The sequence below is a fragment of the Fundulus heteroclitus genome, chromosome 5, assembly GCF_011125445.2.
Source record: "Fundulus heteroclitus isolate FHET01 chromosome 5, MU-UCD_Fhet_4.1, whole genome shotgun sequence".
Classification (NCBI taxonomy): Eukaryota; Metazoa; Chordata; class Actinopteri; order Cyprinodontiformes; family Fundulidae; genus Fundulus; species Fundulus heteroclitus.
Genome location: NC_046365.1, coordinates 9111682 through 9136065, shown reverse-complemented (window position 1 = coordinate 9136065; position 24384 = coordinate 9111682). Strand labels below are relative to the sequence as shown.

Below are 24384 nucleotides of genomic sequence, written 5' to 3'. Positions count from 1 at the left end.
AAACAATTCATGATCAAATCGGGACCCGTGCAACCATTAGCATGTTTTAAACAGTTATTAGGTCTGTTGTGAGCAACAAGAGGTTATAAAGTCTAACAGCAGCTGGGAGGAAGGACCTGTGAAGGTGCTCCTTAGATGTTGCTTTTGAAGGTCTGATCCCAGTGAGTTTAAAAGAATTTCATCAAGGAAGGGACAAATTAGATTTCTGTCAAAGTTGTGCACAAAAATGGTTGTTTAAAAATTTCAAAACTGGACTGTTGCGACTCCAGTCTAGTTTATTGTTCAGGTTATTAGCCAGGTACTTAAAAGAGTCCACTATCTATTCATGCTTGTCCAAAGCATTTCCTAACATGGTTGAATGTGACTGCACATGACACATTGTACTAATACACTAAAGTACATATTATTATCTTTGTCAGATTTTCCTGATCAGCATATTTCTTACATTAGCTGTACACTGGAGTATCATCTGGCATCTCAGCTCTGTTGGGACCCAGAGGGCTGTTTAAAAAAATATATTTTTGTTTCGCTCCTTCAATACTGGATTATCTCTTGCAGTTTGCAGAGATTACAAGTTTTCTACTACCTATAGCAGTAAATCAGGGATGCAATATTGGTAGGTCATGTTCAAGCTTTCATAGTTCTGTGTTGGAACCCTTAAAGCTGATCATGATGAGTAAAGACTTTATGTAGTTCATAGATTAAAAAGTTTTACCCTAACATAATTTACATATCCCTGCTGGCCTGAGCACATCTGCAGAGCTGAGGAATACTGCTGAGGAGAGGTAGTTTTTGTTTCTGGCCTGTTCCTTTTAACAAATGTATGTATGTATGTATGTATGTATGTATGTATGTATGTATGTATGTATGTATGTATGTATGTATGGATGGATGGATGGATGGATGGATGGATGGATGGATGGATGGATGGACAGCATGTATGTATGTTTCGATGGATGGATGGATGGATGGATGTACAGCATATAGGTATGTATGTAGGTGTGGATGGATGGATGGATGGATGGATGGATGGATGGATGGATAGCATGTAGGTATGTATGTGTTGATGGATGGATGGATGGATGGATGGATGTATGTTTGGATGGATGGACGGACGGATGGATGTATGTTTGGATGAATGGATGGATGGATGGATGGAGGGATGGACGGACGGACAGACGGATGGATGGATGGATGGATGAATGGAGGGATGGACGGACAGACGGATGGATGGATGGATGGATGGATGGATGGATGGATGGATAGCATGTATGTATGTTTGGATGGATGGATAGCATGTATGTATGTTTGGATGGATGGACGGACGGATGGATGTATGTTTGGATGAATGGATGGATGGATGGATGGAGGGATGGACGGACGGACAGACGGATGGATGGATGGATGAATGGAGGGATGGACGGACAGACGGATGGATGGATGGATGGATGGATGGATGGATAGCATGTATGTATGTTTGGATGGATGGATAGCATGTATGTATGTTTGGATGGATGGACGGACGGACGGATGGATGGATGTATGTTTGGATGGATGGATGGAGGGATGGATGGACGGACAGACGGATGGATGGATGGATGGATGGATGGATGGATGGATGGACGGACGGTTGGATGGATGGATGGATGGATGGATGGATGGATGGATGGATGGACGGACGGACGGACGGGCGAATGGATGGATGAATGGATGAATGAATGGATGGATGGACGGATGGATGGACGGATGGATGGGATTTTAGGTAGAAGGGTCACTTTCATTTGGCCACAGTTGCTAACAACAAAGTCAGCTTTTGCTCTTTTTATCCATACTGCCTGCTGGATTGAACACCTCCTCTTTTACTTATGGCAATCAACGTACGCATGTTTACAATCTTAGGTTTTATTTTATTTTTTTATCTGAAGCACTTTGTTTGAGCCAAACCAACGACGCTCAGTCACCCTTAAAGTGACCGGTTTTCTTTAGTTCGCACTTCTTAAAATGTTTTGAGGACAACTCTCCTTCTTAAACCCTGTAAGTTATACGGCTTCAGTTTTGTGCAGTTCTCCTTAACCTTTCTGAGATCAGTTTGTTCACAATTGTTATCAACTGGGCACAGGAAAGATGCAAAGGATTGACAGGAAATTGACAGTAATGCATGCCTCTGTTTATCCCATATATCACACTGATCTCTGATTTAGTTCTCACTGAGTCTTTGTCCTCATTTTCTTAACTAGAACTGTCACTTTGTTTATTTTTGTAAGTTATAGCTCCCTCTTCAGTGTCAAAACCTTCACAAAGAAACTATCAATTCTTTCTTATGCTATGTTCTTCCTACTTTCAGCTCATTTCCTCTCAGACACCATGAATAGCACCTGCCCGTTTCTCTGTCGCGCTGGGATCTCTCAACGCTCTGGGCGGATGTTGGAAACACTTGTTAGCCGGGCTGCTTTCCAGCCCTTATCTTGTTTAAAGGAAAGTGAGACATAAGGATGAGAAACCCATATATATCACAATATTCTACAATCTCCTTTTATATGCGGGTATTAAAAAAAAAGTACTTGCCTGCATCTGAGCTGCAGAGTCGAGTTCAAATGATCTCTGTGGAAATAAAAAAAAGATATGATATGAGTCTCTAAAATAAAATTGACTTCATGGTATATACTCATCCTTGAGTGCTGCTCTTGCTAAGATTCATGCTAACACAAGATTCAGAACTCCACGTTCAATCTGTCTGCTGCTTGTTGCTCAGAACGTTATGGACTAAACCGTGCAGAAAAATGTTATCACTGCTGATGCACAGTTATCTTTAATAAATCGAAATCCTTTAGAAATGTTTAGCTTATCAAACAACTGTTTGTTTTCTAAATTAATGCGTACCAGCACATGTAACTATTCATAGTGAAAAAAATGTTAATTACACTCGGTACTTTCTTTTTAGTCCTTTCTATTTGTAGGCTTTGTGGACATTTCTGCATGTAGACTATGTGCTCTGGTGGATCATGTTACTGTTTTTTTCCTGTATTTCAGTTATGATTCACCGATTTGTGTTTGTGACTCAACTACGTGAGATGAAAGGAAGTAAGACCTGAAAAGAAAAGAAGAATGGTTGAAGGGAGTCAAGGACTGAGGCAGATGCTGTAGCTACAGGGGCCAAGTGTGGATTATATAGAGTTGAAGAGTAAGCTCTTCATAGTAAAGACAATAGAAAGACATAGAGTAAAATGCTGAGTTGGCCAGGGTGATACTTTAAGTCTGGGTTTTAATAATGACTGATGCTGTGCAATCAAGCCACGAAGAATAAAATCAGACTAAAGTTTAAAGCTACTGAAATGTAAGACTTTTACAGGCCCTCAGGGGACTGTTCTCACAGCAGGGGGCCACTGTATAAACCCCCCTGGCCACGGACTAATGCTCTCCTTCACACGCTGTTCCTCAAGAGCAGTATTGGAGGGACACCCACTCTGGAGAGACCTGCAAACACGCAGGGTCGGCCAAGCTGAGTACATCCCTGGCCTTTTCCAACATCGGAACTTGAACAGACGACTGCCATGGAACAGGCTGTTTATGATCTTTCTAAGCTGTGCAGGAGAACAGCTGACCCGGGAGCGAGCCACACCTCTGAGCATTATAACCGCATTAATATGGAAGATTAATGTTGATTTAATAGTGTTTTGTATAACTTTAGGATTAACCCATCAAGTGACAGATCGCTACAGTGCCTCTAGCTTCCCAGAGGAATAATTGCATTAATAAAATCAAGCGTTCTAAAGTTAGCAATTTTACGGAGCAAATCATTCTTTAAAATGTTATTTTATCAAATAATGTTTTGTTTTAACTCAGGATTTGCATTGTGAATGGGTTGAAACACATACTAAATGTTGTTCTAAATTGGTTAAGCTAATTTAACCTCATTCCATGTTCTTTAAGATGAACTTTAGTTCTCTAACTTGGATCTGCAGTGAACCAGGATTTACTGAATCCTGGTTCACTGAATCCTGGTTCACTGGTTCTGATGATGGTTTTTAACCATTTTATTTGTTCTTTTGTTTCTTTCCTCTGTACATATTTCCTTAGCTGCTTCTTATCTTAATTTTGCTTAGTAGCTTTAGTTAAGTTTCACTAGCCGAGTAGAGAGGATTTGTTGATTTAAATATAGTATTAATTCAGATAAATAGCATTTTATAGTGATGTTCTCTGGATGTTCATTTTATTTCTATTAGTAAATTCTTGAACTTGAAGAATAATTGTCACTCCTTTATTCTATATGTGTGCAGAATTTGCTGTTAAAAGAACGCCAGTGCTCGAATCATTCCTTTCAACTATTGTCCTGATATCAGCTCTTGGGCTGATATTCACTGGACAATACCTAACAGACAGAGAGTTATTTATTAAACACAAAATAACTTAAAACAGTGGCAATGGCACAACACAGTGGTTAAAGAAAATGCACTGAGGAATCAGTAGTTGGCTGCAATAGGCGGATTTTCAGCTGGATCTGCCGGTACAGTAAAGTTAGCCTGTTTCATCCTTTTGAGCTTCCACCCTCTCTCTTATGGCACATGCTGGGTTTGGAAATACCGGCAGACTTTAGGAACTCTCGAAATTAAGCAAAGAGTCTACCTTCTCTAGGTAATACACTTGAAGATGCTGTTTAGTCATGTTAGCCATACCAACCACACTAGTCACACCTAAAAGCCCAGTCAGACTGTTATGCATCAGTTTAATGGTAAGGTACGACATGATGCCGTGGGGAAATAATGCACCACCTTGGCTTTTTATGCATCTGACTCTGTAGCGTACACAATGTGACCCCCATGCACCAGAGAAAGGCTGAGACATTCCACCTCACGAGTCCCTCAACTCTTACACATCACGTATGCATGTAGCACATGTGCACCACTGCTAATGAATCATTGAAATTTTGTTCTCAGATGGTCAGCTGGTCCATTCATATGAAGTATAGAAAATCAGGCGGTGACGTCGTGGAAATGTAGTGTAACCTGTCATGACGCAGCAGAACACTAAATTCTACTCCACTGATCTGAGTACACACACATTTTTTTTTTTTTTTTGTAATTTCCGTGCTTCAGAAGCAACACACAAACTTCAAAAACAGGGCAGCATTTGATATTCCCCAAAATTTTCAAAACGTCTTTAAATTTGGACATATGTAACTCATGCTTTATAACCTGAAAATATCTGATCACTGTTAAGACAAGGAAGGGCAGTAAAAAACAGAAAAGCAATCTGTATGCTGTTCAGATCCTATGTTTTCTGTATACACAGATTGAAGTATACCAACAGCAGGAATTAGCCCCAAAATTCAAATGAGCGCTTTCCTAATTGAGGATACATGTTTTTGACGCAAAAAGCAACAGGTGAATGAGTTAAAGTGGTAAAACAGATTCAGGAAATGGGCAAACGGAGCAGGCAGGGCAGTGAAGGAGGAAGGGAGATTGTGCTGGTGCCCATAAGATGAGTGTCTCCTTTGATCATCCCCTTGCCATCGTCCCCTTGCTTTGTATATTGCTTTTCTCACCCTCTTTCAGTCTCTCATATATCCTTATTTGCTCCTCTGGACCGACTCTTGATGTTTTCCTGCACCCTTAGATTTATTTCCCAGTGGCACCCTCAGCTTTGCTCTGCTGCTTTTTGCGATCAGTTAATGTCTCTTTAACGGCTCTACCCATCTTTTATCTCCCTCCACTTCCCCTTTACTGCCCCCAGTCGTATATTTTGGACCCTACCTCTCCCTTTAGTTCACTGCTTTCATTCTCATCTACTTTTTCTTCTTTTTTTTTTCCTCAGCTTGTTTGAGTACAATCCACAGCCACTAGGGGGAAGTAAAGGCTACGTATTTGAATTCACCAGTGTTGATTTTATGATTTTTATGAAGCTCGGTTTGTATGTTGCCCTTGTTAGCAGTCACATGTGGCTTTTCCAAATGAGGGGTGAGGGTAATGATTTAGATGCTCAGCATCAAGCAGCTTTTACCTTCTGACAGTATGCAATTAAAAACAAATTCCAACCTTCACTGTCTAAGCCTATTCGCTGCAAATCAGAGAATTAAACCCATAGCTGCTGTCAAATATTCAAAGTGCTCTATTCACACCAGCTAGTAATTATGTGTGCTCATCTGGAAACCAGATTTGAAAACTAGGGGGAGAGGTGCCGCCTCATCTCAAGCTAATTTTGGGAAGACTTAGCTTGAGATTGGGGTGGGGGTGGGGGGGGGGGGGGGGGGGGGGTAATGACAGGTGATGCCAGCTTTTGAACAGTTTTGAGAAGATATTTAAACTTACTTTCAATCAGGGGTTTATTAAGACTGATCCCTACAAAAAAATCCCCCAGCTTGAGCAAAATCCCCAGTTACCTTATGTCATAGAATATAACTTAAACTGCAAAAAAAAAAAGAAATATGTAAGGGATGAAATGACCAGCGCCCCTTTGCACGTTTTGAACCGATAACCGCCCCGGTAGCTATAGTACTCTACAGCCTCTGACTCCAATCTGGTGGTTAGGAATAACTTTAGATAATATGTGCCAAAATGACACCACTTGGACCAAAGCCTGTTGTATATTCTTCTTGTGTTCTTGCTAGCCTTTCCTATTTAATTTGGAAGAAATTTTCCCATTTTGCATGCTGATTGATGAAGGTTATTGATCAGAACTTCCATTTGACTCCATGCTGATACCTGCTGCGTTTCATTCTAACTTGCCAGGAATTCGACATCTTATTCTTCTTTACGGTTCTCAAACTGTGGTAGTTAGGCTGCTGTTAGTGTAAAAAAAAACAAAAACAAAAAAACAGGCAAATTAACCATTGTTAGTAAAAGCAAATATTCACAAGCAGCTGAAAAAAACATGGACATCGTCAGCAGTGGGCCCGGATCTGAAAAACTACACTCAATTTTAATACCAATTAATAGCAATATAATAACAATTCATTAACTGCTCTCAAAATGCTTGACCATATGGGGCATTCTGTATATTAAATCCAAAAGGAACACGATTTTTTAATAATATTGATGATGATGATTTGGGAAAGCTTTCACTTAATGGAGGCGACTTATTACTCCCTCCAGCTGTTTGTTAGCCGTCCCCTCCGACCAAACAGGAAATCCATCAGTCACTGGTCACACGTCAAGCAGGGACATTAGGGCAGAAATCATTAAGAGCACTGTTTTAAGACAGACTAAACTTATTTCTTTGTTTATATGACTATTTCAATATTTATATAAAGCAATTTTAATCTTTAGGATGAAGTTTATTCGTTAGATTTTTTTAAATAAAAAATATGATTGCATTTTTGATGCATTCCTATGAATAGTTTTTAAAAAATAAGTGAAAGGGAACTAAATTTAGAGGTTTTGTGTTTTCAAACGGACAAAAGTATATCACGGCGGGCAGCCAATGGCAGGTGGTGATAAAGAAATATATATATTTTTGGGGGTGCAAAGTAGAGGTCAGGAATTTTAACAGTACAATAAACTCTTCTTAAAAATTAATCTATCCATGGTCACTTGCCTGCTGCAGGATTTTAAAGCATGGTTGTTGTACTAGTTTAAATTCTTTATCCGATTTTTTATTTTCCTCTAGTGCAGGGGTGTCAAACATACGGCCCATTATTCAACAAAAAACAAAAAAATATATATAATGATAAAACAATTATTGAAAAAACATGTACTTCGTTTAATTGAAAATCTGCGCCATTCTCTCCTGTTTGTCGTTGTGGTTGTTGTCTGACTCTTTCGTTTGAATTTATATGTTCAAATGGCACCTCACACATCTAAGCTGCTAGGAGTGTGACTTTGTTTGACAGGTATCACAAATTAATCTGACTGGATGGAGAATGACACAAAGTGTGCTGATTGGCCACAGGTGCATAGAGCTGTGTCCCAAGAATAATCATTAAATAACCAATTGGAGATCAGCATGAAGTCCCATGGAAGGCGAAAGTTTCAGAAGATCCATAAACGTTTATGTAACCGGTGTCCAGTGTGACTTTTTTTTTTTTTTTTCTAAAGTTGCTTGTAAATTTAGTGAGGCATGGGCTGTGGTTTAGTTGGGGTTGTTTTTCAATTTGAAGCCACTTGGGCTTGGCTTTTTCCAACAGAACCTCTTATCCTGGTTATCATGCTGCACAACAGGAGCTATTAAGAGACCTGCTCACCCCGCTGCTGCATTACAGACATAGTGAGACGGCTAATGCAACCGTCCACATACACTCACGCGTTTTATGTGTGAGGTCAGGCACATTTTATGAGCGAACAGATGTGATAATCCCGTTTATTTTGTAATTTATGTTTACTGCAGTTATTATCTGAAGTTTTGATGCAGGCAGTGCCTAAGTTCTCCCTATTGTCAAGCTGCTACTCTTCATTTAACACAAGTGGCAACCATGTTTGAATTTTTAAGACAGAACTGATGAGAAAGGTTTAACTTTTTTACTTTGAATTTTGCTTCCAGTCAACCATCCAGATGACTTTTCCAACTCAAAACTAGGAAATTCAGACTTTTGTGTTAGCCTTGCTCAACCTTAACCCAAAAACGCACAAAGGACCATTTTTTTGTTTTTGTTTTGAGAAAACATGGCACATTGAGAAATACCAGCACCAGATTTTAAAACTTAAATATCTGCAATTACTGTTGATGTTAGGAGAGCTTAGTTGTAGTCCTATTTTACATAACTGCAGTGCTGACATTATAATTTCAGGAATTCGGATAAAAACTATTGAAAACATACCAGCAGATAACAACTGGGCAGAAATACCCCCCAAAAAGAACAAAAACCTCTATTGCACACAGATAAAAGATCAGGTGTTTTAGCGTGTTTTTAAGGTTCGGTCTTGATGATTGACTACTGCTTACTCATAAACACACCAGGCTTGTCACCAGGAAAACAAAGCAGCCTGAGTCTGGATCATCCTGACACTCATGGTATACCAGCGGGGCGCTGTCGACTCAACACCAGCCTCTGTCCACACGTTCTCACCTTTGTAAACATGTTTGACTTTATCAGTTGACTTCTCTGCCATCTGGCTGCTCCCCGCGGCCCTTAGGTGGACATGCACCATTTACCGCACGTGCAAACTCACAGTTTGGCCCCAGGAGACGTTAGTGATGCCCAGTCTATTTTCACCTTGCTTTTTCGCTACCCATAATGCTCTATGATTTTGTCAAATGTTTTCTCTACATCTTCAGTCTAAGGCTTTTGGTCTGTTGGGGTATTTTCCTCCCTCTCTGTGATTTGATTTCTTCCTTTTGGTTGCTTTTGAACTTTAGAGCTTTAAGCTTCAAGCTTTCATTAAGCAGCCTGATCAATGCCTCTACTTTACTGACTCAGCTCGAATGGGACATTTTTCATTTTTTATGCTCATGCTCTATGGCTAAAACTGCCCTGACAGTATAATACAACCTCAAATTTAATTTAATCCAGTTTCCTTCAGCGACCCTCAGGCAGGGAGACAACACAAATAAATTGGCGCAACAGCTGAGCCGAAGCATTTGTTATTAAATGCAGGCTTCTTAAAGCTTTCATTACAGAAAGGACTTGGGAAATTTGAAAGTTCGTCAACAACAATTCAGCAGGAGGGGAAATGAGTTGTCACTGATCTGTTGCCATATTACATATTCACAATAATCACAACGATCACAGACTTTTATTTTAAACGTGCCACCTGCCTCCCAAATCCAATTTAGCAGTTTGCATGAGGATTAAAAAGTTTTCATTTATCACATTTCAAAACAGTTTCTAATGTTTCTATTTAAAAAAAAGGATTGACATAATATGTTGTAGACTGATCACAGTCACTGGTTGGAAAGAGATTAGATTTTTGAGTCTCTGACTGGCTGATCACTGATTAGGACCAACCAAGCTGGAAACCAACCAATTTCTCTGCGCATCTCTTCTATGGTTGGCATATTTCAATCAATTCAAAGACTTGGTCTGACATAAGGCATAATTGATAAGACCATACTTGTACTGTACTTGACCATAAAAAGACCCCGCCTGAAAGAATTCAGAGAGGGTGCCTCAACTTTGGTTCTGCTGAGGGCATCAGGTGACAAATGGAGGCGGCCTCTGTAAAATATTCTGGCCCAAATCAGCCCTGCAAAACCACCTTTAACTACACTTGAAAGCTTTCTCTTTGCCTGAAATTCAAGGAAGTTTTTGCAAACGAAGAGCAAGCGCATACTGGCGTTGATCCTCTAACAATCTGTTTGCTTTTGCACAAGGCTTTCATTTATGCAAATTAATATTCCAAGGAGACTGCAGCGGCACCTTGATGCTAATTAGAAAACCATCAATTTGAAGTCTCTTTGACCTTCAGGGGTATTTGGAAAAACTTTCAGTGGCTGCAGTAAGCGGTGTAAGAAAAGCTCAAAGGGCATGAGCTTACCATGTATTTATTAGAAAAGCAATTGAAATGTTGCTGTTTTTAATACATTTAATAAATTATACATACTGTAGGAATGGTATGTCTTTGTACAATACCACAGTTTAGTTTCAGCTAAAAAGCGATTCAAGTTTAGGTCTAATAATACCTTTTGTCAGGAGGTGTACCGATTTTATTTCTATTGCTTACAACACGTTTGTGAGCGAAACACGAGTTGATGGTAAAGAGCTTTGCAGCTAAACGGAAAATTACTGTTATTTTTAAACAAAGTCAATATTATTCCAGAGATGGCATTTTAAACTGTCTTAAGCCTCTTATATTAGTGGTTAGCACAATTACAGCAGTTAGCAGTCGGTATTGATGGTAGTTTTAGAAGATCTTTACCTTAACTGGGAAATTTTCAAAAGGATGCCAAGATTTCCTTTCCTTAGATGGATGGATGGATGGATGGATGGATGGATGGATGGATGGATGGATGGATGGATGGATGGATGGATGGATGGATGGATGGATGGATGGATGGATGGATGGATGGATGGATGGATATCTCCAGTCACATGTTGTGCTGCACGTTTTGCTGATTCAGAAGTGTAAATATAGAGACATGGCAGAAATGTATATAAAAATGTAGACATAAATCTCTAAGGAGCATTTCGGCAGTTGTCTTCAAATATTTAACTTCAATGAGTGTTTGTAGATGTTCTATCTTTCTCGTCCTCCCACCTTTCCTCACTTCCCTCCCTCAAGCCTTCTGTAGCTTGGCCAGAACAGAGGACTGGATGAAGGAAAGAAAAACTCACCATCGCCCGCCTGTGCCTGCGTTCCTCATGAGACATGGAAATGCACCCACATACCAACAGATATCCTCAAATTCAGTGCACATGGAAACACACCCACACAATCGAATGCAAAAACACAAACAAAGCTCTATAATGATGGAAGATGAAAGAAAACAATCAAGAAACAAAGCTATTTGATGCACAAAGAAGCTGAGGGTTTATAGCTTGTGGAATGGGGCTTACTTGCCGAAATTGGAGCAACTGTAATGTAACGTGGACCCCAGGTAAAATATAACTTTAAAAAAAAATCTCAAGTGTATGCATGTAATAATAATAATACATTTTATTTCAAGCACCTTTCAAAATACTCAAGGACTTTGGACCCTGTTCTTCCCAGGATGCACATGGTTTCATGGCCCATGTTTGAAACTTGTACTATGATCATTACTGTGGCCAGACCTAGGGGAGATTTTGTGTATTGTGTATTTGCCAATTGACTGAACATATCAAATGCTCTGATTGTCCTCTTCTTTTACAAACACAAAGTTTTTTCTTTTATTTCTAGTTAAAATGAGCCATTTAAACTGTTTATGGCTGTGCCTTCCCATTGCCATAGGGCATAGATTCAGAGGCATTTTCAAATCCACATTTTAAATTAACTTGTAAGCTAATCTCTTTGTGTAATATCAATAAAATTATTCATGATGTTCTTTGATCCCATATTGCTGATAATTTCTCTACTTTTCATACTTCAGACCCAAATAACCTAGTTTCTTTCTAAAATAACACTATCACCAACATACTTAATTCCCCTTTTAATTTGAAACCCTGCAGGTTTCCTTCTCCAGCTCTGTGCCTTGGTTCACTTCTAAACCTTGGCTTGAGAAACTATAAGAAATCTGGTTTCACGGTTCAAAATTAACTTTATAAAGAACACATCCTCCAGTACAAGGATAGCATTGCTCAAACTAAATTAATCTACTTCTCTGACATTAGGTATTCCGATACAGGCAATCATCAGACTCTGTCCCCCTCCCTCCTTAACTGTGCTGTTAAATCTCCAAATTCTATACCCCCTCACAAACTCTCCTTGATCTTCTGTAACTCATTCATGTCATTTTTTACTGATACTGATTTTTTTCCATCCATATACATTTCGACCCACACTCTTCTCCCAGCATCTCTGTCGGACTCTTAATCCCCTCCCTCCCCATCTCGGTCTTTCCCTCCCTTCTGCTGTTGACATTGCAGAAATGATTCGCTAACCCAAGCCCTCTTCCTGTCAGCCCACAGTTCTTGTTAAAACTCATCTCCCCTCTCTGCTCCTTATCATTACTGACACCATCCACTCTTCTCTGTCTTCTGGTATCGTCCCTGCTGCCGTTACTCCTATCATGGAAAAAAAAACAGGTCTCAACCCCTCTAACTTTAACAATCTTTGTTTTATCTCTAATCTACCTTTCATTTACAAAGTTCTTGAAGAAGGAGTTGCCAGTCAACTGCACTTCTACTTGTATGAAGAGTTTCGGTCTAGTTTACTACCCATCCACAGCACCAAAACTGCCCCGATAAAACGTACAAAGGATCTCCTTCTAGCTGCTGACTCTGGTCCATTTTCATTCTTGTTCTTGTGGCCTTCCACACCATTGATCATTTCATGCTACTCAACAGACTAACCTCAATCCACTCAGTTCATTCAACTTCAGTCTTTTCATTCTCAGTCCTCCCCTGTTTCTACCGGTGGGCTGCTTCGGTCCTTGGGCCCCTCCTCTTCATTATTTACCTTCTTCGTCTGGGTCACATCTTTAGTAAATCTGGCACCTATTTTTCATTGTTAAATGGAAAATGACCTGCTATTGTATAGCGTTTTATTCACCCATTCATTCACACATTCACAGGGTGTGAAGCAGGGTTGCCATACAATCGGCGCCACAGGGCCCTCTGACCACCGCCAGCAGGCAAAGCTGGGTGAAGTGTCTTTCTCAAGGACGCAACGACTAAGACAGTCGGAGTGGGGGGGGGGGTTTAAACGAGAATTGTTACGCCGATGACACCTAGCTTTACCTATCCCCCCAAATCTAACTCTACACTCCCACCCTTCAACCTCATTGGTTGCCTCAGTGAAATCAGTCACCGGTTTTCTAATAAACCGGTGCAAAGAGCTAGTCCTCGTTGGTGCTAAAAACACTCTTTCCAAATCTAAATGTTTCCTCCTCCCATTTAACAACTTCTTGCTTCCCCCTCAGGTTAAGTCTGAGGGTGTTATTCTTGACAGCACATTTACCTTCATGTTCCACATCAATAATGTCCCTGGATCTGCCTATTTTTACCTTTGCAATGTTGACCGTCTCCATCTCTCTGCCCTATTCCGCTGCCATCCTTGTCCACAGTCATGTGACATCCCGGATTGACGTTTTGGTCTCCCCAATAAATCCCTTCTCAAGCTCCAGATGGTCGTCACTGCCTTTGAATCACTCCCTTTTTGCAGCAGCTTCACAAGCTACATCTCGTATCGTCTTCAAAAATTCTTCTGCTTACTCTTAAAGCCATTCCCAATCTCACCCCTCCATATTTATCTAACCTTCTAAGGGTCTCCATCCTTACGCGCTCCCTCAGATCAGCCTCCTCCTTCGTCCTCTCTGTCCCATCTGCCCACCTTAGCACCTTGGGGTGCAGGGAACCTCAGTCGCTCTGCTCCTCAACTCTGGACTTCACTGCCTGCTGACCTATGAAACTTCACTTCACTCTCATTGTTCAAAACTGGGATAAAAACCTGTCTCTTCAGATTTAGCCATCCTGCTTAAATTATCCTAGAGTGATTTTTTTATAATCTTTAATCTTATTGTATTTCTGTCTTAAAGTTTTCTTTTATTGTATGTTGGCTTTTAACGGTATGGCGTCCAGAAAGTTGGCTCTAAATTAAATGCATTATTATTATTATTATTATTATTATTATTATTATTATTATTATTATTATTATTATTATTTATAATCAACTACTCAATCATTAGCAACTCGGTAGAGGTTTAGTGGTTTTCATTCAAACATCCTGCACAAGTAATCCTCGTGTGGCTTTCCTCAGGAATGTGTTCTGATCACTATTATAATGTTTTGTTTATTCGGAAAGTACCGATAAGTTTTAGCATTGCTTTGTAAATTACATATTGTGTGTGGCTACAGTACAACATACACTATCTGCTGTTTTGGAGAAAGAATAGCTCCTGTATGAACAACCATCAAACAGCTGAAACAGCAAAGAGTTCTGTCCCTGCAGCTTTAACGCAGCTCAGCTCGCCCTCAGAAGCCCCCCCTCATGTTTTTCTCTTGACAAATTTGTCCTTCGAAATCCAAACGAAGCTCATCAAGTAAATATCCAGGCTGCAGAATGGATATGAAGCTAATCAACAGCTGCCTTTGCTTTGCCCTTGCTTGTTTTCTAAATGAAGCATGGTTTTAGGTTACCGTCAGGATATTGCACAAGGTTAATAGACATTGAATGAGAGATGCCTGGATTGTGATTGGTTGTTCTTTTTATATAAAAGCAATATCATGATTGTGCTGTTTACTGAATTAGAACTGAATAATTAGAACCCCTCTATCATATATATTTTTTTATGTTTTTTCCGTGTTTATCATTCCTCTTTCTCTCTGGTTTTACCCGCGCATTCTGTCATGAATTGCTAATGAACGATTGTGATTGTATTTTTAGCAGTAATGCAGGTCATGTTGCCTGCTTCATGCCTTGTGCTCTTTATGCCGCTGGAACACTAGAAATGTCAGAACAGCAGTAAGTTAAGTTATGCACAGATCCACACATGCATATGTAATTCTACTTGTCTTATTCCCTCTGTTCATCCCCCTTTTCCTCCGTTCACCCATCTGTTTCTCCCCCTCATCCTTTCTTATTCCCTCTACTTGCTTCTGCATGAAGCTTTATTTCTTTTTCTTTTTTTTTATCCGAAGCGAGCTCGGTTTGTTTCTCTCCCCTCCTACTCTGAACACTGACACTGCTGAAGGGACCTCTCACTCTCCCACTCTGCTTTCTTTCATCCTCTCCTGCTTTCTCCTTATCCATCTTCCTCCGTCCCTATCTCTACTTCCCTCCCTCTCAACCTCTTCCCTCGCTCTCTCTCTCTCTCTCTCTCTCCTCGCACAAATGGCTCACTTTACACATTACGGAAGCATCCGTCATTTTGCTCCGTGAAGGGAAAATATTTTCTACTTTTTTTTCTTCCTCTCTTTTTTTTTTTTTTTTTCTTCCTTTTCCTGGCTGCCCTGTCTTTTTTCCCCCAATCCTGACTCTGCTACCAATATGTTTTATTTCCAGCTGGTGATCATGGCAGGGACCGTTCTGCTGGCGTATTACTTTGAGTACACGGACACGTTCCCCGTGCACATCCAGGGCTTCTTCTGTTTCGACAAAGCCTACTCGAAGCCATACCCGGGACCAGAGGACAACAGCAAGGCGCCGCCGGTCCTGGTCTACTCCCTCGTCACCGCCATCCCCACTGTGACGGTGAGTTTGTCTGCAACTTATTTAAAGGGCAGCAGGGAAAGACAGCGAACGCTCCCTCCACAGGTGCTCGCCGTGTGCACCTGCGGAGAAAATTCACATGTAGCATCAACAGAGGAGATGATTGCCTGCTTTAATGCAACGGGAGTCATAAACAGAGGGGTAATTTCTGCTCATCTGCACGTGGTGTAGAGAATGTCGTGGTGGTGGTGGTGGGGGGGGGGGGGGGTGTATGTGGGTGTGTAGGTGTGCATCCTCGTGGTGCTCAAAGCTGTTTGTGGCAATGCGTTCCCTGGCATAACCATGGCAACGGGCACTATATTTGTCCTCCGTAGAGCAACCAGAGACATTGTGCAGAGAGTCTGTTCCTGTTTCAAATAGTGTGCAAAAGGAATTAAAGAAATCATTGGTTTTTGAAGATGTTTTCTTCGCTTGTTCACAAAATGCACACTGGGGTTATTTCCCCCCACCCCCACCCCCTCACCCAATTCTCACGTACAGGAAGTGTGTTTAATAAGTAAACACTGAATTCTAAAAAGTAGGTCAGGGTGAGGTTTTCATTCGTTTGATTTAACGCTCCTTTTTTATTTATTTTTACCATCGCTAAGCATTTTCTACATACAGTAATTGGTGTTACAAGCTAATAAGCTGGATTTCATCACAGCTCCTTTATACTCCGTATAACAGGAAATAATAAATAAGGAAACAGCTTTGCATCGCCTTCGGCGCCCCACCTCCATGATTCATCTGGCCCTCAGGCCTCGTCTCTCTAGATGTGATACATTTAGGCAGCATTATGACATGTCAGTCCACGGGCCACGCATTAAAACAAATGGCAAAGAGTCGTATTTTCTTTTCAACAATTGTACATATGACCAAAGAAAAATGGTGCAATCCGAATCAAATGCTCAATCCCCCTTCCCCCCAAAAAGGCTTTAATTAAAATACAAAGTTCTTTAAGATGATTGAAAAAAAGTATCTCTGCCTTGTAAACATCCAGGTTATGGATGTCACGGGGGGGCGGAGGAGGCGGGAGTCAAGAGGAAGATTGGGTTTTGAAGCGATTGATTGGCTTTAATAATGGTTACTATGTTAGAAGAGCAACTATGGACAGATTCTAAAGTGGATTTCATAATTCCCATCCTGTCTGACGGTGTTTTTCCCCTGAGGATTTTAGCTCTGACTGAGTAAAATACGACGAAGGTTGTATGAAGGTGGCGTTTCCGCTGCAAGGGATCCTATCTTATATGAGCCAGAATCTGAGTGTCAGTCATATAGCATCAGCATCTATTATGGATGCTGATGTTAGTTCCTCCCTCCGGTTTTGGATTGACGGGAGCCACTACGACTCTGCTTGGTGATCACTCTCGGCAGTGTTGGCAGATGATGCAGCGGTTCTCCAGTTCCCACTCAGATATGTAGCTGGTACTTGAATGTTATATCCAGTTATTTCCGTCTATTACGTGTCCGCTTCATGAGCCTCTTCCATGCCTTTTTTTTGTTGTTGTTTTGTTGGACATCTGGGCATCTCGTTCGAAGCAGCAGTACAGAAAACCAGTAAATACCATTTAAGAGCACATCTAGACTGAAACAGTTTCACCCAATTTTCTTTATTTACCAAAACTATTTTCTGCTGCCTAATGCCCTGTATGATGTATCTGAGGGACGTGCAAAGGATGTAGAAGTTGATTTGTTGCAAAAGTTTATTTTAACCAGTCAGATAATGATTTACAAAGAAACTACAAAAGAAATAATAAAAACTAAATTTAGTTTTATAGAGGTTGAGCTATGTTAAAGGAGTTCCATGGTATTTATAGCAAAGTCTGTCCAGTGAGTCAAAGTTATTTACTGCTGTAGCAGTTTAGAAGGGATGCAAAAGGGCCTGATTTATTTATGTTTGGTTGTAGATTATTTATCATTTTAATGTTTTATTATAGGCACCTTTTGTCTTAATAATTATTATTAAGAGTCTTTCTCTTAAGTCATAAGCCAATTACCACCGGACAAATGTCCAGGTGCATGTAACTATTTGTGTCCGCAGTCCTTTTATTTTAGCAGTTTGTTTATTTTTTTTATACTGATGGTTGAAAGTAGGCTAGCTGAGAGAGCTGGATGGCATAGGTTTGCCGGGGTTTAAACCCACTTTTCCTTGGAAGACACAGCATCTGTCTTCTTTCCTGCTTCAATATTCTGCTACCTACCAGAGATAGCTCAAAGGGTGGTGTTTGGTGTGAAACCCATATTATCTTTGAGCTTTTAATTATGTATTTAGGCCATTCTTTTTCAATTAACTGAGAATGACGTAACTGATGAACATACCCATGATTTTAAAAACAAACATTAATTGCCAAAATTTTAGTTCATGGTGGATTTTATGTCATACACAGATGATCAGAATTATACATACAGGTTCAAATGACAAAAAATGTAAATAAATGCACCCCTAGTAATATCAGGATGAATCTCCCTGTGCAAGTTGCACCTTGGCAAGCGACATGTTGTAACCAACAAGCTTCTAGGATAGATTGAAGAAACTGAAGGGCTAATTTTTACTGGTTGGTTTTCCTCTATCAACCTGGTTTATAAGAATAGTGCAGGAACTATCAAAAGGGTAAAGGTTGGCTCTGTAATGACTCCAGCTGTTAGCCTGTTTTATCCGTTTCAAAAGCAGTTGTGATCAATGAACTGTTGGACCACCTCAGCGGTGTCCAAACATTTTGACACGTGAGCCAAAGTCAATTAGTCAAGTCAAAAATACCCCCGGGAAAAAATAAATAAATAAATAAATAAATAATAATCTCAAAATAATCTAAAAGTTCAATATTTTAATTTAAAAAGTCAGATTTTTGGTTGTAAAAAGATCTAAATCATTGTAAGTACAAAACTTAAAACAGGTGTTGCCCTTTTTCTTTATTAAAAGATGGTCATCCAGTTTGCAAATGTTAGCTTAATTGAAACAGATTTATATTAAAAAATAAAAAAAGTGTAGTCAATTTACACCAATAAGAACAAGGTTTAGGTCACTTTTGAGGGACATTAAATCATTAAAATCAGATTTGGGTGAACCAAAATTTGCTTTTAGGCAAATTTGCATTTTTACCGGAAAATGTGGTCCTATCCAATATTAAATTAAAGGGCAAAAAGTAGGGTTATTAAAAAAAAAAACAAATACTGTGTGTTGTACCCAACATGTTCCTCTGTTAGAAGATTTAAACTGTTTACGGAAAAGCCAGTTTAAAACCAGTTGATCTGCCATTTGCAACGACCCACATAAACAAGCTAAATACCTTCCAGAGAACAGACTAATCAACAATTAAGCTGCTGGTGATAGCGACATAGTACGCTTAGAGGCTTTTACAACTAAGGACACAACAACCAACTGTCAAAAATGGTAGTCTGATTTTCTTTTTTTTTTACTGTCAATTGTACTGCTGGATCACACAAACACTCTGTCTGTGATAAGCAGATTTAAAGATACAGGATCTTCAGCTCAGATTTTTCACAATTCAAACATTGTGAAGTGTGTGAAAAATTGGACTGTAAAACATGTAAAACACAGGTGGATTGGTTGAAACCCTGGTAGGCCTATAATGGTCAGGTTTCCAAGAGTTATGCTTCCCTATAACCTCTTTTATCCAAATTCGTTTTGTATTAATTGATGAAAAAACATGTTTTTACAAGTAAGCCATTAAATAATGGTAGGATTTACGCACAAATATAGAAAGCTTCAGAATCTGATCCCACATAGAGCTGGAAGGCCTGGTTTATCTTGTGACCTAATTAGAAATCATCTTTTTTAATGAAAAAACATAAATCTGGGACTCTGGCCTTACTGTCAGAAGTTACAGCCTTACAACTTTTATTACCATATATGCTGAATAAACAGTGTCACACTGGACAAAGTTCATTACATTTGCCAAGAGATATTTGCACTGTGTCGCTTTTGTTGTTTGACTTTAATTAAAAACTTCTTCATACTTCTCCTTGTCCTTACGCAAGACTCACCTGACTGCTTAACGCTGGTTCCCACTAGAGAACAAAGTGCATAAACTCAGTCTGTTCTTGCACCTGCAAACAAATCTTAGTTTAAGTATACTTCAATTCCTTATTGACTACGATCATGCAAAATTATGTTATCAAGACCCTGCCAATCACAATGTGTTCAAAGAGCAAGAAGTGCCAAAGTCCAAAGGAGCGGCCCCAAATTCAGGATGAAAACAAGCAACATGAGGAGAGGACAAAAACTTTACATGAAGTATATAAATAATATATAGTAAATTAAGTATCCAACTGCAGCAGGGAGACCCAAAACTAACCAAAAAAAGTGCAAAAGCAGAAATAAAGAGACACTGATATGGATGATTAACATATAATTAGGAAGTTGCTAGAAATAACGATGAGAGTGGATCTAAGCGGGGACCAGTAAGCGGTGGTAAAATCCACCATCTGGAACTTGTTGAGGCCTCTGATCCATCTAGCTACGTATATCTCTACCTGTTTAATTTTTTGTTTTGATGGCCTTGACACAAGTTAAGCTTTTTAACATACTACTTACAGATAACATGCTGATCAGTAATTTTAAAAAACAAGCTGTTTCTCAAATTCAGATAGGTTATTCAAAATAAAGCCTTGCTTGAAAAGCCTACTAGTGAGTAAAAATAGGCGTAAACAATGCAATTTTTTAAAATGTATGCACATTCAGGATGTCAGAAAAGGGTTTTCAATGAGTAATTTAGATTAATTCACACCAGGCTTGGGCCAGTTACCAATATCAAGTTATACCACGATTTGAAAAGGTTACTAAAAGCACTCTAAAAGAAGAAATGCTAAAGTGGCCGATGTGGTCATGCTGCCGGGAACATAGACTTTCTGTGCACTGCCAGTCAGCTGGCTTAAAGAACAATGCTACACATTTCCCTTACCTGCATGAAAGACAAATTTGGCTGACTGCAGGCCAGCTTCCTTGAATGATAAAAGGGATGGACATTTATGGTATTGTTGATGGGATTTGTATTACTTGATAATAATACTGATTCATCCTGACAACTACAAATTCCATCTAGTGATGTTTGAAAACTTCCAAAGCTAACAGTATTGACAGGATTGTAATGTTTACTATTTTCTCCACCATTGGTTGCATGGGAGCATCAATAATTGTCAATAAATTCAAAGTATTGTTAAATGGGATTGACCTTGGCAGTTTAGTGATACAAATCGCAAAACATTACAATAAAATGTCTAATTTAACCAGCACCCCCACGACCCCATGAGGGATTCAGCGGTTTGGAAAATGGATGGATGGATGGATGTCTAATTTATATTGCCCACTAATTTATATTGTTGACAACACAGCTAATCAACTGCTGTAAGCTAGTATCAGCTTAAATCCTTCCAGTGTGCAAATGTTATAATATTCTATGCATTAAGCATAACATTTTTTGCCGACAGCAAATAAATTCAGTGTTTATTTATCTTTCCTCAAGTGTATGTATCAAATGTATGTATTCAAAACGGTCATAGACAAATCTTTTTTTTGCCATAATAGTTGGTATGTATGTTAGAATAATTGTTAGTTTTCTGTTTTATATAAAAAAAAACATTTGTTTTACATGATGCTTCTCCCGTGTTCTTATCTAGGGCTGTATGGTAATTAAAAACCTTGACTTTGAGGTATTTTTGTGATAATGAAAGTGATCATAAATAACTCACATTTTCCTCATTATTTTTCTCTTCCATCTTCTTCCAATATCATATATTGTGAAGCTCCATCCTTGTTTAACTGCTTCTTTTCTCAGTGCTGTTTTTAGTCCCTGTCTTGTTTTATTTTATCCTGTATCTTGTTGTCTGCTGAGAACGTAAGCTAATTTTACGTGATTTAGTTTGCTTAATGTTAAGTGAAACTATAAGCCATAACTAGAACTTGAAATTCTGAAGCTTAGGTATCAGAACAGAATAAGAACAGAGTTAATCCAGTTAAGTGTGCATCTGTTCACCTTGAGTTAAATGTATAATTAGGTAAAGGGGAAAAAAAGGTGGTTGCAGGCACACAAGGGTAAGCTTTTAATTCAGTGGAGGCAGAGATGTAAGTCATAAAAGAGTGCTCTATAAAACAGAGTGCGCAAATATTTTTTTTCAACCATCATGGGTTTTCCATCTAGGAATATACACCTTGAATACTGTTAGTATAGTATAGTATAGTATAGTATAGTATAGTATAGTATAGTATAGTATAGTATAGTATAGTATAGTATAGTATAGTATAGTGCAGTGTGGTCTAGCATAGTATTGTATAATACAGTTCAGTATAGTGTAATACAATATAGTATAGTATTGTATTGTGTAGTGCAGTGTAGTGTAGTATAGTATACTACAGTAAAGTATAGTACAGTATAGTATATGTCAAGAATCGGAGACAAATGGATGCAGTATTCAGGCCGGACAAGCAGATGAGTTATTAAGAAGGTTTTATTTTAACAAAAAGGTGCGGGCAGGACAAAAACAGAGCTTGTGGTTGAATAACAGTTCAAGTCGGTCGGTACACAGGCGGGGCGGAAAAACAGGCATGGGTCAGGCAATCTTTAGAAACTCCAATAAACAAAACCAGGTCAGGTAAAACAGGCAGGCAGTCAGATAAGGCAGGAAAAAAAACAGGATCAGGGATCAGGCTGGCTCAGATGTCAAAGGCAAATAAGGTCAAAATCAACAGGACTATCACAAAACAGAGAAAGCTGGAATCGACTCACCAATTTGCACGGAAAGACAATGATCTGGTCGAGTGCAGGAGACAGAGGCAGGTCTAAGTATTGGAGTGAGCAGGTGAACGGAGTGAAACTAATTACCAGAAGGGGCGGAGCTGATCAGGAGGGACAGAGTGGCTGGAAGTAAACTGAAGCTGATTGGATGGTGACTGGTGAAGGGGAGTGACAGGCAAACAGACAGGATGTTACTAAGATATGAACTGATTGACTAACAGGTGAAAAACAGGTAAACTAAAACAGTTTCAGGATAAATCAAGACAAACCCTGTAGTGCAACATAGTGCAGTGTAGTATAGTATACTACAGTAAGTATAGTGTAGTACAGTATAGTACATTCTGGTGCAGTGTAGTATAGTAAACTACAGTAAAGTATATTGTAGTATAGTACAGTATAGTATAGTGTGGTGCAGTGTAGTGCAGTGTAGTATACTATACTACAGTAAAGTATAGTATAGTACAGTATAGTGTGGTGCAGCGTAGTGCAGTGTAGTATAGTATACTACAGTAAAGTATAGTGCAGTACATTATAGTGCAGCATAGTGCAGTGTAGTATAGTGTACTACAGTAAAGTATAGTGTAGTATACTGTAGTACAGTATAGTATAGTGCAATGTAGTATAGTTTATTTTAGTAAAGTATAGTTTAGTACATTATAGTCCAGCGTAGTGCAGTGTAGTATAGTATAATACAGTAAAGTATAGTGTAGTACAGTACAGTATAGTGTGGTGCAGTGTAGTGATGTGTAGTATAGTATACTACAGCAAAGTAGAGTGCAGTACATTGTGGTGCAGTGTAGTATAGTATACTACAGTAATGTATAGTGTAGTACAGTATAGTATAGTGCGATGCAGAGTAGTATAGTATGCTACAGTAAAGTATAGTTTAGTATAGTGTAGTATAGTATAGTGAAGTGCAGTGCAGTACAGTGTAGTATAGTATACTACAGTAAAGTATAGTGTAGTACAGTATAGTGTGGTGCAGTGTAGTGATGTGTAGTATAGTATACTACAGTAAAGTATAGTGCAGTACATTGTGGTGCAGTGTACTGCAGTGTAGTATAGTATACTACAGTAATGTATAGTGCAGTATAGTATAGTGTGGTGCAGTGTAGTGCAATGTAGTATAGTATACTGCAGTAAAGTATAGTTTAGTACAGTATATTGTAGTACAGTACAGTATAGTATAGTGTGGTGCAGTGTAGTATAGTATACTACAGTAAAGTATAGTGTAGTACAGTATAGTGCATTGTGGTGCAGTGCAGTGTAGTATAGTATACTACAGTAAAGTATAGTGTAGTACAGTATATTGTGGTGCAGCGTAGTGCAGTGTAGTATAGCATACTACAGTAAAGTATAGTGCAGTACATTATAGTGCAGCATAGTGCAGTGTAGTATAGTGTACTACAGTAAAGTATAGTGTAGTATACTGTAGTACAGTATAGTATAGTGCAATGTAGTATAGTTTATTTTAGTAAAGTATAGTTTAGTACATTATAGTCCAGCGTAGTGCAGTGTAGTATAGTATAATACAGTAAAGTATAGTGTAGTACAGTACAGTATAGTGTGGTGCAGTGTAGTGATGTGTAGTATAGTATACTACAGCAAAGTAGAGTGCAGTACATTGTGGTGCAGTGTAGTATAGTATACTACAGTAATGTATAGTGTAGTACAGTATAGTATAGTGCGATGCAGTGTAGTATAGTATGCTACAGTAAAGTATAGTTTAGTATAGTGTAGTATAGTATAGTGAAGTGCAGTGCAGTACAGTGTAGTATAGTATACTACAGTAAAGTATAGTGTAGTACAGTATAGTGTGGTGCAGTGTAGTGATGTGTAGTATAGTATACTACAGTAAAGTATAGTGCAGTACATTGTGGTGCAGTGTACTGCAGTGTAGTATAGTATACTACAGTAATGTATAGTGCAGTATAGTA

General features: G+C 39.1%; 1 protein-coding gene across 3 annotated transcripts in view; it reads left to right on the top strand.

The window, feature by feature from the left end:
• Positions 1 to 24384, top strand: part of plppr2b (phospholipid phosphatase related 2b) — a 94256-nt gene that overhangs the window by 31426 nt on the left and 38446 nt on the right. For 2 of the 3 annotated variants that reach the window (XM_012877664.3, XM_012877665.3), the window contains exon 3: positions 15510 to 15698. In XM_012877664.3, coding sequence (XP_012733118.2) covers positions 15510 to 15698 — 189 coding nt within the window. Of the gene's footprint in view, positions 1 to 15135; positions 15699 to 24384 lie in introns of those variants that run through there. The other variant, XM_036136833.1, reaches the window with a different exon arrangement.